Here is a 15,647-nt window from a genome sequence, read left to right as displayed (position 1 = left end):
AATAGTCTACTAACAGTCATTGTGGAGGCTCACACACAAAGAACAAAGAACAGTCACTTAGGCAATATAGTGGAAGTCACCCACAACCGGGGTTGCCAACTGTGGTTGAATTGAATGCAGGGAGTTTCACCACATGACCTCCTGCCTCCAACCACCGTGCGCCCATGCTCCTGCCATTGGTCGCCCAACACATCAATTGGCCACCCAACACATCAATTGGCCAATAATTCAGAACTGCTCTTTCACATGGTTTTACTGGAATGTGCAGCGCCAGGGCCACACTGCATCCAGAGTGCATTGCAGCCCTGCTGTTTGTCGAGCGTCCGGTTGGAGCATTACAGAAGAAAACATGCCTATGGTTTGTCTCCCGGATTACTTGCAGGAGTGTAGATGTAGGTGTTGGGGATATGAACTGCAAATTTGCAGATGATACCAAGATCTGTACAAGTGTCAGGACTGTAGACGATGCTCGACTGCTTCAGGCGTATCTTGAAGGGTTGGGGGACTGGGCTTGTGACTGGTAAATGATGTTCAATTTGGATAGGTGCAGTGTTATGCATGTGAGCAGGACAAATGCTCAACATACATACACCCTTCAGGGAAAAGCATTAAAGCAGGTGGAGAAAGAGATCTGGGCTTTCTAGTGTATGGGTCTCTAAAGGTTCATGAGCAATGCCATGCTAAAGCAAATAGGGTGTTGGGAGTGCATTTATAGGACAACTGACTATAAGACAAAGCATACTATTTTGCCCTTGTACAAGACCTTGGTCAGGCCTCATCTGGAATACTGTGTCCAGTTTTGGTCTCCTCACACAGTGGGTGATATTGAGCCCTTGGAAAGGGTGCAGAGGAGAGCCACTAGTTTACATCCCAGCTTAAAGCATCTTAGTTATTAAGATAGGCTAAAAGAGCTGGGACTCTACACTTTAGATAAGTGTAGACTTAGGGGTGATCTGATTGAGGTTTATAAGATGATGAAAGGAATAGATTGTGTTCCAGTTGACAGTTTGTTCCAATTAAATACATTAGGGAGGGCCAGGGGTCATAATTTTAAGTTGTACAAGATCAGATCTAGGTTCGATGTTAGGAGGTGGTTCTTATCCCAGAGTATTGTGGGCCTCTGGCTGCCGGCTTGTGCGGTGGACACCGATTCGCTGAATTCCTTCAAGCGAGAGCTGGACCTGTTTCTGGCTGGGGTGGACATCACCTCTCACAAAAGGTAGGTAATGTAATGCATAGAATTCAGGGCCAGAGTGATCTCCTGGACTAGTTTCGATTGCCAAAGGGGTCGGAGAGGAATTTCCCATATTTCTTCCCCCCAAATTGGGCGGGGTTTTTGTCTGGTTTTCCACCTCTCCCAGGAGATCACATGGTGTGGGGTGGGAGTGTATTTATTGTGATACATAAGGTATCACGATTGTGTGGGATAGGCTGGATGGACCAGAGGGTCTTTTCCAGTCAGTCATTGCTCGTATGTTCTATACTTAACAGCATAGTCCTAAAAATCCTCCAACCTTTAAAAATGTGAGGTCATGAATTCGCTCATTTCCAAATATTTCCCAAGAGCATCTGCTTGCTAAAATGAAGTGCTTTGGAGCAACGTTAAAAGAATTTGGAAGGGGAGGGGTGGGGGAAGGCAAAGAAGAGCCAAGTCATATTCATTGGCTGTGCCAAAGGTTATTATACAGCAAGCAGTTAGTGATGACTGAATAGCATTTAGAGGCATCAACTCAACAATGTAATATGACAGTTGTGACCGAAAACAGGGTTTTCGGTCACAACTGTCATATTTTGCCTTGGTGCTCTCCACAATTAAGTGTAGGCCATCCGATTATAAACTGATATTACAACATTTCATCGTAAAAGGTGCAGGATGGGTTCATGCAGAATACAAAATTTATACTAAAAGCAGCTTCACATGGTAACACGACTGGTAGACTACTGCAGTTCAAAGGTTTCTACCATGCACTAAGTTAAGCAGGGTTCAAATAGAACAAGATACTGTACATCATCCAGTGTGGACTTCACTTTCTGACTTGGCTCTCATTCATCATGTTTTTCCTTTAAACAACTGTATATTTGAGTAAAACAAATGAACTGCATAAGCTCAATTCAAATAGAACTTTGAAATCTTGTGGTAAGGCCCAGTTTTTAAAATTGGCTCTTGACATCTTTTTGGGAGGATCCTCATCCCAATTTGAAGACCACTTTAATCAAGTCCTACCCCTTATACTTCTTGCACACACAATAAGTAGTCAAAAGTTTAATTGACTTTTACAAAAAAATCAGGAAGGCTGTCTGGTGTAAGCAGCAGTTAACTGCTTTGCATATTGTTAAACATATATAAATAACCAAACAATTAATCAGAGACACACAAAAGGTTTAAATCAAGCATGCCTTAATACAAGTTACTTCGCAAATCTGATGGCAATTCAGCTTAAGATCATAGAATCATACAGCACAGAAGGCAGCCATTTGGCCCACTGTGCCTGTGCCGGCTCTTTGAAAGAGCTTTCCAATTAGTTCCACCGCTCTGCTCTTTCCACATAGACCTGCAGATTCTTTCTTTTCAAGTATATATCCAATTCCCTTTTAAAAGTTACCATTGAATCTGCTTCCACCACCATTTCAGGCAGTGCATTCCAGATCATAACTCGTTGCATAAAAAAAATTTCACCTCATCTCCCCCCCGGTTCTTTTGCCAAATATCTTAAATCTATGTTCTCCAGTTACCGATCCTCCTGCCAGTTGAAAAAGGTTTGACATATCTACACTAACAAATACCCATCATAATTTTGAACACCTCTATTAAATATCCCCTTAACCACTCTGCTCTAAGGAGGACATTCCAAGCTTCTATAACTGAAGTCCCTCAACCCTGGTACCATTATAGCAAATCTCTGCACCCTCTCCAAGGCCTTCATGTCCTTCATTAAGTGTGGTGGCCAAAATTGGACCCACTACTCCAGTAGTGGCCCAACCAGTGATTTACAAGGGTTTAGAATACTTCCTTGCTTTTGTATTCTTTGCCTCTATTTATAAATGATGTGGAGATGCCGGTGATGGACTGGGGTTAACAATTGTGAACAATTTTACAACACCAAGTTATAGTCCAACGATTTTATTTTTAATCCCACAAGCTTTCGGGGGCTTTCCCCTTCCTCAGGCGGTGTGGAAATGACAATTTCGAATCCTTCGCATTTTAAGATCACATAACAATGCCTGGTGATTACTGCCCGTTGCCAAGGCAATCACAGTGAGCAGACAGAAAGGTGTCATCTAAAAGGCCACTGAATATACAAAAAAGAGAGAGAGAAAAGGAAGACAATCAATGACCCGTTATATTAAAAACAGATAACATTTGTTCGTTGGTGGGGTTACGTGTAGTGTGACATGAACCCAAGATCCCGGTTGAGGCCGTCCTCATGGGTGCGGAACTTGGCTATTAATTTCTGCTCGACGATTTTGCGTTGTCGTGTGTCTCGAAGGTCGCCTTGGAGTATACTTACCTGAAGGTCGGTGGCTGAATGTCCATGACTGCTGAAGTGTTCCCCGACAGGGAGAGAACCCTCCTGTTTGGCGATTGTTGCGCGGTGTCCGTTCATCCGTTGTCGCAGTGTCTGCATGGTCTCGCCAATGTACCATGCTCTGGGGCATCCTTTCCTGCAACGTATGAGGTAGACAACGTTGGCCGAGTCACAGGAGTATGAACCGTGCACCTGGTGGGTGGTGTCCTCTCGTGTGATGGTGGTATCTGTGTCGATGATCTGGCATGTCTTGCAGAGGTTACCGTGGCAGGGTTGTGTGGTGTCGTGGACGCTGTTCTCCTGAAGGCTGGGTAATTTGCTGCGAACGATGGTTTGTTTGAGGTTGGGTGGCTGTTTAAAGGCAAGTAGTGGAGGTGTGGGGATGGCCATAGCGAGGTGTTCGTCATCATTGATGACATGTTGAAGGCTGCGGAGAACATGGCGTAGTTTCTCCGCTCCGGGGAAGTACTGGACGACGAAAGGTGCTCTGTTGGTTGCGTCCCGTGTTAGTCTTCTGAGGAGGTCTACGCGATTTTTCGCTGTGGCCCGTCGGAACTGTCGATCGATGAGTCGAGCATCATATCCCGTTCTTACTAGAACCTCTCTGGATACATCGAGGGCATCCTGAAACCCATCGTACAGGGAACCCCCAGCTTCTGTCGCGACACTACAGACTTTCTACAAAAACTCAGTACCCACGGACCTGTTGAACCAGGAACACTTCTCACCACGATGGACGTCTCGGCACTCTACACCAGTATCCCCCACGATGACGGCATCGCTGCGACAGCATCAATAATCAACACCAACAACAGCCAATCTCCAGACGCCATCCTACAACTCATCCGCTTCATCCTGGATCACAATGTCTTCACCTTCAATAACCAGTTCTTTACCCAAACACACGGAACAGCCATGGGGACCAAATTCGCACCCCAATACGCCAACGTTTTCATGCACAAGTTCGAGCAGGACTTCTTCACTGCACAGGACCTCCAACCAACACTATACACCAGATACATCGACGACATTTTCTTTCTATGGACCCACGGTGAGGAATCACTAAAGAGACTACACGATAACATCAACAAGTTCCATCCCACCATCAAGCTCACCATGGACTACTCCTCAGAATCAGTTTCTTTCTTGGACACACGAATCTCCATCAAAGACGGGCACCTCAGCACCTCACTCTACCGCAAGCCCACGGACAATCTCACATGCTCCACTTTTCCAGCTTCCACCCTAACCACGTCAAAGAGGCCATCCCCTATGGACAGGCCCTGTGAATACACAGGGTCTGCTCAGACGAGGAGGAACGCGATGGACACCTACAGACGCTGAAAGACGCCCTAGTAAGAACGGGATATGATGCTCGACTCATCGATCGACAGTTCCGACGGGCCACAGCGAAAAATCGCATAGACCTCCTCAGAAGACTAACACGGGACGCAACCAACAGAGTACCCTTCGTCGTCCAGTACTTCCCCGGAGCGGAGAAACTACGCCATGTTCTCCGCAGCCTTCAACATGTCATCAATGATGACGAACACCTCGCTATGGCCATCCCCACACCTCCACTACTCGCCTTTAAACAGCCACCCAACCTCAAACAAACCATCGTTCGCAGCAAATTACCCAGCCTTCAGGAGAACAGCGTCCACGACACCACACAACCCTGCCACGGTAACCTCTGCAAGACATGCCAGATCATCGACACAGATACCACCATCACACGAGAGGACACCACCCACCAGGTGCACGGTTCATACTCCTGTGACTCGGCCAACGTTGTCTACCTCATACGTTGCAGGAAAGGATGCCCCAGAGCATGGTACATTGGCGAGACCATGCAGACGCTGCGACAACGGATGAACGGACACCGCGCAACAATCGCCAAACAGGAGGGTTCTCTCCCTGTCGGGGAACACTTCAGCAGTCATGGACATTCAGCCACCGACCTTCGGGTAAGCATACTCCAAGGCGACCTTCGAGACACACGACAACGCAAAATCGTCGAGCAGAAATTAATAGCCCAGTTCCGCACCCATGAGGACGGCCTCAACCGGGATCTTGGGTTCATGTCACACTACACGTAACCCCACCAGCGAACAAATGTTATCTGTTTTTAATATAACGGGTCATTGACTGTCTTCCTTCTCTCTCTCTCTCTCTCTCTCTCTTTTTTTTGGGGGGTTGTATATTCAGTGGCCTTTTAGATGACACCTTTCTGTCTGCTCACTGTGATTGCCTTGGCAACGGGCAGTAATCACCAGGCATTGTTATGTGATCTTAAAATGCGAAGGATTCGAAATTGTCATTTCCACACCGCCTAAGGAAGGGGAAAGCCCCAGAAAGCTTGTGGGATTAAAAATAAAATCGTTGGACTATAACCTGGTGTTGTAAAATTGTTTACAATTGTTAACCCCAGTCCATCACCGGCATCTCCACATCATGGCTGCCATCGACACCACAAACTGCCGGCTCACAGTGGAAAGGATATCCAAGAAGATCGCGCATTTGGACACAGACATCAAGTTTTTACAGAGCTGCAAGAAAGCAGACAAGATCCCGAAAGGACTACAGATCACAAACCCACTCAAGTCCACATACAACTCGGATTATGCTGAGAGACTCTGCCGCCGTACCTCTCGCACACTCCGCAACCATCTCATACACCAACTCTACAGCAGACGCCACAAACTCGAAACTAAGATAGAGTCCATACTCTCAACCTGTACTCAGAACACAGCAGACCAGCTACGAGATACCGCCAGACAGACGAGGCAACGGAACTACGCTGCCTACATGAAAACCAAGAGCAGGAAGCTTGAGAAACTCGGCATCACCACCAGCATCGACCAAGCTTCCCCTGGTACCACGGTTGCAACCACAGGGAAGTCTATCGTCAATTTGTCCGACCACACCCTTCAACCAGACGAAATCGAAGTTCTCAGCCGAGGGCTCAATTTCTGCCCCACTACCAAAATGGACCCCACTAGTCTCGCGGCAGACAGAGGAATTCATCAGGAGAATGAGGCTCCGGGAATTCTACCACAAACCACAAAATTTCAGCAGCGAACCCAATGAGACAATCAACAATCCGGTACAGCAGACAGAGGGATCCGCGATACAGCAACCGAAGAGGAAAGAGTCTCACTGGACTCCTCCAGAGGGTCGCTGCCCTCAGCTTGACATGTATGCTCAAGCTGTCAGGAAATGCGTCTATGCCAGATTCATCAGCCGCACTCGGAAGACAGTCCAGAATGTCACCCGAGCACAACGCAACGCCATCAAAGCTCTGAAGACCAACCGCAACATCGTCATCAAACCAGCGGACAAAGGAGGAGCCATCGTCATACAGAACAGAACGGACTATTGCAAAGAAGCCGACCGACAACTGGACAACCAGGAACACTACAGACGGTTACCCGCAGACCCGACCAAAGAACACACCCATCAGCTCAACAAACTGATCAAGACCTTCGATCCAGACCTTCAAAACATCCTACGCACTCTCATCCCACGTACTCCCCGCGTGGGAGACTTCTACTGCCTCCCAAAGATACACAAAGCCAACACACCCGGACGTCCTATCGTATCAGGCAATGGAACCCTGTGTGAGAACCTCTCTGGATACATCGAGGGCATCCTGAAACCCATCGTGCAGGGAACCCCCAGCTTCTGTCGCGACACTACAGACTTTCTACAAAAACTCAGTACCCACGGACCTGTTGAACCAGGAACACTTCTCACCACGATGGACGTCTCGGCACTATACACCAGTATCCCCCACGATGACGGCATCGCTGCGACAGCATCAATAATCAACACCAACAACAGCCAATCTCCAGACGCCATCCTACAACTCATCCGCTTCATCCTGGATCACAATGTCTTCACCTTCAATAACCAGTTCTTTACCCAAACACACGGAACAGCCATGGGGACCAAATTCGCACCCCAATACGCCAACATTTTCATGCACAAGTTCGAGCAGGACTTCTTCACTGCACAGGACCTCCAACCAACACTATACACCAGATACATCGACGACATTTTCTTTCTATGGACCCACGGTGAGGAATCACTAAAGAGACTACACGATAACATCAACAAGTTCCATCCCACCATCAAGCTCACCATGGACTACTCCTCAGAATCAGTTTCTTTCTTGGACACACGAATCTCCATCAAAGACGGGCACCTCACTCTACCGCAAGCCCACGGACAATCTCACAATGCTCCACTTTTCCAGCTTCCACCCTAACCACGTCAAAGAGGCCATCCCCTATGGACAGGCCCTGCGAATACACAGGGTCTGCTCAGACGAGGAGGAACGCGATGGACACCTACAGACGCTGAAAGACGCCCTAGTAAGAACGGGATATGATGCTCGACTCATCGATCGACAGTTCCGACAGGCCACAGCGAAAAATCGCGTAGACCTCCTCAGAAGACTAACACGGGACGCAACCAACAGAGTACCCTTCGTCGTCCAGTACTTCCCCGAAGCGGAGAAACTACGCCGTGTTCTCCGCAGCCTTCAACATGTCATCAATGATGACGAACACCTCGCTATGGCCATCCCCACACCTCCACTACTCGCCTTTAAACAGCCACCCAACCTCAAACAAACCATCGTTCGCAGCAAATTACCCAGCGTTCAGGAGAACAGCGTCCACGACACTACACAACCCTGCCACGGTAACCTCTGCAAGACATGCCAGATCATCGACACAGATACCACCATCACACGAGAGGACACCACCCACCAGGTGCACGGTTCATACTCCTGTGCCTCGGCCAACGTTGTCTACCTCATACGTTGCAGGAAAGGATGCCCCAGAGCATGGTACATTGGCGAGACCATGCAGACACTGCGACAACGGATGAACGGACACCGTGCAACAATCGCCAAACAGGAGGGTTCTCTCCCTGTCGGGGAACACTTCAGCAGTCATGGACATTCAGCCACCGACCTTCGGGTAAGCATACTCCAAGGCGACCTTCGAGACACACGACAACGCAAAATCGTCGAGCAGAAATTAATAGCCAAGTTCCGCACCCATGAGGACGGCCTCAACCGGGATCTTGGGTTCATGTCACACTACACGTAACCCCACCAGCGAACAAATGTTATCTGTTTTTAATATAACGGGTCATTGATTGTCTTCCTTCTCTCTCTCTCTCTTTTTTTTTGGGGGGTTGTATATTCAGTGGCCTTTTAGATGACACCTTTCTGTCTGCTCACTGTGATTGCCTTGGCAACGGGCAGTAATCACCAGGCATTGTTATGTGATCTTAAAATGCGAAGGATTCGAAATTGTCATTTCCACACCGCCTGAGGAAGGGGAAAGCCCCCGAAAGCTTGTGGGATTAAAAATAAAATCGTTGGACTATAACTTGGTGTTGTAAAATTGTTTACAATCTATTTATAAAGCCACGGGTCCTGTATAGTTTTTTTTAAAAAAAACAGCCGTATTAACTTGTCCTGCCACCTGCACTGAACTTTTCCCCTCAACGTAATGCTACAAGATAAGCTTTGAAAACGATATAAACTGTCAATAGGAAAATTCTCTTATTCAAATTCACATTTAGCAAAAAAAAATCTAAAACATGAAAGCTTACTAGATGCTAATTATTTTATATAGATTTCAATAATACAGTATGTCAAAACATTAAGTTTAAACAATCTGTATAAGAACATAAATCTATGATAACTTATTCCTAAGTGGTAACAAAAACAGAAGTCCAAAAAAGCATTACTTAGCTCGAAACCCAAGAATCGATCATGACCAGTTTCAGATGTTCATGAATACTTCCCACAAAGTAGGCAACTGGCAATGACTAATGGCACTGTCCTCTACAATGGACATATGTACAGAAGAACTGAGCATGCTGACCCAGTGGGAAGTGTGGTCAAGAACAAAAATCAGAATGCACGCTGGATATTTACCACCCCCAACCAAGTGGGCTAATTCAATGCTTTTGTTGTCAGGTCAAAGGCAGAGTATGTCTTCTCAAGTCTGTAAAGCAGCACTGATAGCATAGGCATTATCATAGCTTCAGAAATTCCATAGTTCGAGGCAAGGCCTGAAGTTAATTTTAGACAAAGGAAGTCATTGTTCCAATGCTCTGATTTCTCCCAAAGAACCATCTCGAAGGCAGTTCTCTTTTGCCCAACATTTGCAATTGATTTTAAGTCAAATATTTGCCTGGAGAAAGTACTTTTTGTTCCTAGATCCTGTCCCCATGACAGTAATAATTTCCACACAGAACATAATTTACACTAATGCCTCATCTTGAGAATTTCTGATTTTTTTTTTTGAAGTTCCTCAATATCCCCATCAATAAATATTCAATGCAGGGCTGTTTGTCCTGCAACAATTTGATTGTAAATTTGATTAGTTGTTAAAAATAAATGCCAATACCCTCTCCATCAATGCTTTCATAAACAAAAACTGCAGCAACTTCATTTCTTGCTTGCAGGAAGTTTGACCATTGTGGCACTTCTTGCAAATTGTATAAGTAGCAGGACAATTCTAATAAATTATTTTTCTGCAGTGTTAAGAATTTTTCCAATGACATCTTACTGAGCTAACACTAAATGAAAAAAGTGATAGAGTAATGTAGAAATGTACCAACAACCTGAAGTAACTTTTTTCTTTTAAATAAGTATAATATTAATAAACTATAGTTAAGGAATCAAGAAAAAATATTTTCTAAACTCAACAATTTTAATTTTATGATCCTTGATTAACAAATGTGCATCCATTTTAACACCAACTTTATAATCAAATCACAGGAAAAGTTGGCTCTTCATAATTGGAAATTGAGACTTAAGAGTTAATCAGGTGGCATCAAATTGAAAGGCTATTACTTTGCTAATGCAGAAGGGGAGTTTTTAAGATTTTTGTTGAGTCACCAACACTGAACACAGCATTTACTTTTTAAAACAAAACACAATTGTTTTACCTAATTACAACTGGACACTTTTCAATGTATTTAAATAGTTTACAACATAGCATTTACTAAGTAAACCAGTCAGTGAAAGCACCTCAGCAAATTTTGCTTTATTCTTGCAATAAACCAACCACATATATTTAGCTGAAGTCTCGCTGAAAGTAAACATATGCGCTCCATTCGTACGCTCCTTAAAGTATCCTTCCACTCTTTTAGGTTTCGTGCCATTGTGCATCAATCTCTGGTCAAAAAAAGCAGATAGCCTGCCATTCTCAACTTTGACAAGGTGAGGGACAGTTAAAAATGAATAAACCACTGATTTTCCCTACCACCCAGTAGAGAAACATAACCTTTCTTAGTCCTTCCTGGCTGACACTGGGGAACTTGCTGCGTAGGGAATTACAGATGTGAAGTCGAGTCCTCTTACTTTGCTGAATGACTGGACCACCTTGGCTTCAGGTTTTCCACCCTTAATCCGTTGCTTAGGCCTAACCTAATTGGTTAACTTCTATGAAAAATCTGAAAGGTAGTAATTATGGCCCTTCATTTAATCAGCCTTAACTCAGCATTTGAGATAAAACTTTTAACTGATTTCTTGTCTCATAACCTACATTTACTGAGCCACAAAATGATGCAAGTAGAAAACTGACTTGGATTAAACTCAATTTATAATCCTATTGTGCCCTCTGGTGATTAAACTTGAGAAGTGCATTAACTCGGCATTCATTTTTCTGTCCAGTCTGCAATAAGAAACATGTCAAACTACATCTCTTCCTAATTTCATTGCAAAATTGAACATTATTAAATGGAGAACTAATCTCGACTACACATCACATCTTGCTCTTAACGTATATTTTATAGTCTGGTGGACAGCAAGCAATCAGCTCCATTTATAAAATCACATGCATTAAAATTCTTGGGCTAGATTTTCCCCCCCAAAAATAAAAACACATTTTTCTTCATAATTTATCATTCACTAATGAAATTGTAGCAATGCAGTTTTTTGATATGTGCAATTCTTGAGAATGCAACTTTGTTAAGTGTAACAAAGAAAAAAGCAACTTCATAATGATCTTTTAGCACTTCCCCAGCAGTAAAATGTTGGAAAATTTGTTAATCCAACTGTGGAGGGAGCAATATACTAATAAAATTACATATATGTGCTCAACTGTAATAATGAAAAGTCCAATTTAGCAACCAGGCTGCGGACGCACTAAGTTCTGTTATGGGGAAAATTGCTAGTTTTTATTTTTGGTGGCAAAGGACAGCTCCCAAATGTTTTGAAAATAAAGTCAGTTGTCCAAAAGGCAAAAAGTTATTGACTCCTGTTATCCTATGGTGCATGGAAGGTCTTGTGGCATAAACGTTGAGGACAATGGTGACCTTCACTGCCAATGGTAGTGCATTGCAGTTAGCTGTCTATCGCTGCAGGTCTTCATGGACCTGCTAGCACACAATGACAACCTCCCTGGTGAGCCACAGCCTCCCCATGCACTGCTCCTTTCACATGCCTAGGTAGCTCATTCAATTGCATTCGACCCATACTATCTCCTGTGAGTCATGTACCTCTTCTCTTTCTGCTCTATGCAATATATGGATGGCTACAAAACTCTGAGCTGGCTGGACCACATCCAATACTATTGGGCCTCACTCTTCTAACAAAGCTGCTACCTACTTCAGGTTCAGCCTGGAATGCAAAAATAACCCTCAGCTTCTTTTCTCTACTACCAACCGCCCCTTTAAACCTCTTCCCCGCTCCCCGCCCCCACCGCCCCGCCCCCTCACCTTCAAAAAGTGCAAGGAGCTCATCGACTACTTTGTCACTAAGATTGATACCATCTGTTCAGCTGCCTCTGCCCTATTTCCCCCTCCTCTTTCCCACCAAGCCAAACTTCCCCCAAGGCCTTCCCCGTCCTAGCCCTGAAACCGTATTGTTCTCTAGCTTCCCTTCTATCTCCCCGTATGCCCTCTCCAAGCTCATTTTGTCCATGAGGTCAACCTCCTGCTGTCTCAACCCCAATCGCACTCAACTGCTGACCACTTCTCCCAAAAACTGTTTCCTGATTGCTTTTCTCCTGTATCACTCTATGCAGTCTCTTCTTCTACTCTTCCCTTTTCTGACCCTTCCCTCTTCCTTCCTCTCCTCTCCTCTCATTCTACCCTTTGTCACCCCCGCTACCACCCCATCTATCTCCTCCTCAATCTCTCTCAACTCCTCCCCCACCTTGGTCCAATTATCCCTGCATCCTCTAACACTGCTTGATCTGAATACTGTACTTAGTCTCGACTTTGTGTGCAAAGCCAAAGGAGATCACACGCATGTGCACACATAAATTATATTATTTGTGAGAGCTATTGCTGTGCCTCCAGTTTTTGTGAAACAGCTTTTTTTTTTATTTTGAAAGTTAGACATTTCAGTTAGTGACAGAAAAAATGGTAACTGAAAATTTTTTCAGAAATCATTGAGCTATTTGTGGGAGCCAGATTGTGCAGAATGATACAACAACAACTTGCATTTATATAGTGCCTTTAATGTAGTAATTGTAAACAATTTTACAACACCAAGTTATAGTCCAGCAATTTTATTTTAAATTCACAAGCTTTCGGAGGCTACCTCCTTCCTCAAGTGAACGATGTGAAAATGAAATCCTCGAAATGAAATTGCATTTATAATTCACAGAACAATGCTTGGTGATTACTACATTTAATGTAGTAAAACATCCTAAAGGTGCTTCACAGGAGCGATTTTTGAACAAAACGTGACACCGAACCACGTAATGAGATATTAGGACAGGTGACTAAAAGTTTGGTCAAAGAGGTAGGTTTTAAGCAGCATCTTAAAGGAGGAGAGGTTAAGAGGCAGAGATTTAGGGAAGGAATTCCAGAATGATGGGTTTCATTGGTAAAATGTGGATATAGAATTTTGTAATTTGAAAAAGATGACAAAAATGTGACAACAGAAAGTCAAGTGATGCAGATAGAAGTACACGCAAGTGCAACACTTAACAATCAATGTCACTAAAACAGATTATCTCATTGCTATGTACACATTGGTTTCCACGTTTCCTTACATTACAGTGACTACACTTCAGAAGTACTTTGTTGGCTGTCAAGTGCTTTGGGTGGGGTTCCTGAGTCACGTAAGGTACTATATAAATGAAAGTTCCTTTTTTCTTGTCATATAAGCAGAAGAAATGAGACAGTAAGAGAAACACTAACAAGAAAACAGTGGAAAGAGGTAAAAGAGACGTCATGTTCTCCAGCGTACCATGTGCAATGCCATAGGAAATACAAAAATTTGGCTTGATGAGGAATCTTAAAATAGTTTCTTACCTAAAAAGCTCACGAATTTCCTTTACTTTTGCCTGGAACGGAATATTTCGAATCAGAATTTTGGAGACCTTCTGTTTCTTTGCTTTTTGCAGTTTTTTTGCTGGATTCACAGGCCTGCATACAAAAAGATTTTGGTACATTTCTAATACTGCTGAAAATTGGACACCACAATATAGAAAACTATAGAGAATCCAAGAACAATAATATGACAGTGTTTTGGCAGAGTTGTTACCCCTGCAGTGCCAAAAATGATCTGCAATGATTTCTAAATCTTGCACATGTAGAAAGATGTCAATATTGTCCCACAAATGTCTCATTAAGTTATCTGTTCAAATGACTTAAGGAGGTCTGAATAAAAGCCAGGGGTGCTTTTTTTCTAAAAAGTGACAGGGTCTCACCTACGTTTCAATGGCTTTTCATATACAGTTAGTTTCTTGTGGGAATGTTGTCACATTGGATGTGGAGGAGGGGGAAGAGGAGAATAAATGTTTCCACTGCTCAACACATATTTTGCTAACTTTCATGCCACCAATTTTAAAAGTAACGACTGCTTCTGGAATTTCCTCAACAGCTGGTGAATATATGGAATCAGAAACCCAATAACTTACATCTGATCAGATTCAATGATTTGTCACTACAGTGTAAACTCAAGTACTCAGTATGCCCCTTTGGACCAAACAGGTTTTTAGCTTGCTGGCCTGCATGGAGCTTGTTTATCAATTGGGAAAGGTACAGTTGTCAATTAGTAGCAAATTGCAAGTTTGCAGTTGCAAATTGTGACTTTAAAACAGCTGTGCATACAAAATGATTTTTAGATCTTTATAATATTTCTTTCCTTTTTGAATACTTAGACAATTATTTCAGTTAATAGCTTTCTGTAATATTTAATAGTGACTTTATAGACTGATTATGCTACACATTTGACACTATAAAATCACTGGTTTCACAACTGTGCAATGAAACTCTGGCAAAGTTATCCAATCGAATTTAAGCAATTGGTGTGAAATCACCTAAAACTGGTCCACTTTGGTCTTATATGAGTTGCAATGCAACAGTAACTGGTTCAAAGTGAAGTCAGGTTTTGTTGGCGTTAAAATTTAACCATCACTTGGGCATTTGTGAGCAGAGCTCTGTGCATATGTACCTGTGGTGTAACTGCACTGTTAGGAACACAATTGTCTCCAAAAATGAGAAGAATGCTTTTGAGCAGCGTTTCATTGTGATACTGGCCAGGATTTTAGCCCGGAGCCGGGAAGGGGGGTCGAGTCATGGACAGGAAACTCTGGAGTACTGGTTTCCCATACATCCTTACAATTTTGACATAAGGACGTCTTTTATTTCTTTTTTGTCGTTTTGCCATCAGGCAGGCAAGCCTAATTGACAGGTTGGTCTCAGTTGGACGGGAGCAGAGCAAGGAAGAGGATGTCTTCAGGTAAGTCTTAGATTGTATGATTGTATGGATGGGGGGGGGGCAGGGGTGGTCATCAGAGGTCAGTCATATGGGGGGAGGGGGGTGGACGGAAGGAGGGTTCACTGCAGGGCAGCACTCCTGCTCCTCCGAGCCCACAGGCAGTTTCGAACCTTCTCACCTCCTCTCACGCAGCATGAAGGAGAAGGTGGGGAATCTCCCCCCACCCCTCGTCCCGCCCCGGTGAAAACCGAAAACAGGCAGGTCTGAAATTGTTGCAATTTTCAATGCCCTTCCGCCCCCAACCTACCCATTTTTCCCATTTAAAATCCTGCCCATTAACTCAGAATATCCTGAAAGCTTACACCATTGAAATAGTGTACGCCATTATTCCGGAGATTTTCCAGGATATT

General features: G+C 44.0%; 1 protein-coding gene across 1 annotated transcript in view; it reads right to left on the bottom strand.

The window, feature by feature from the left end:
- rbm19 (RNA binding motif protein 19) overlaps positions 1-15,647 on the bottom strand; it is a 243,022-nt gene that overhangs the window by 147,995 nt on the left and 79,380 nt on the right. The window contains exon 21 of the mRNA XM_068005707.1: positions 13,827-13,940. Within this exon, the coding sequence (XP_067861808.1) occupies positions 13,827-13,940 (114 nt within the window). The remainder of the gene's footprint in view (positions 1-13,826; positions 13,941-15,647) is intronic.

This window comes from Heptranchias perlo, chromosome 25, assembly GCF_035084215.1.
Source record: "Heptranchias perlo isolate sHepPer1 chromosome 25, sHepPer1.hap1, whole genome shotgun sequence".
Lineage (NCBI taxonomy): Eukaryota > Metazoa > Chordata > Chondrichthyes > Hexanchiformes > Hexanchidae > Heptranchias > Heptranchias perlo.
Note: the sequence above shows the minus strand (reverse complement) of the source record. Positions and strands in the feature narration are given on the sequence as shown.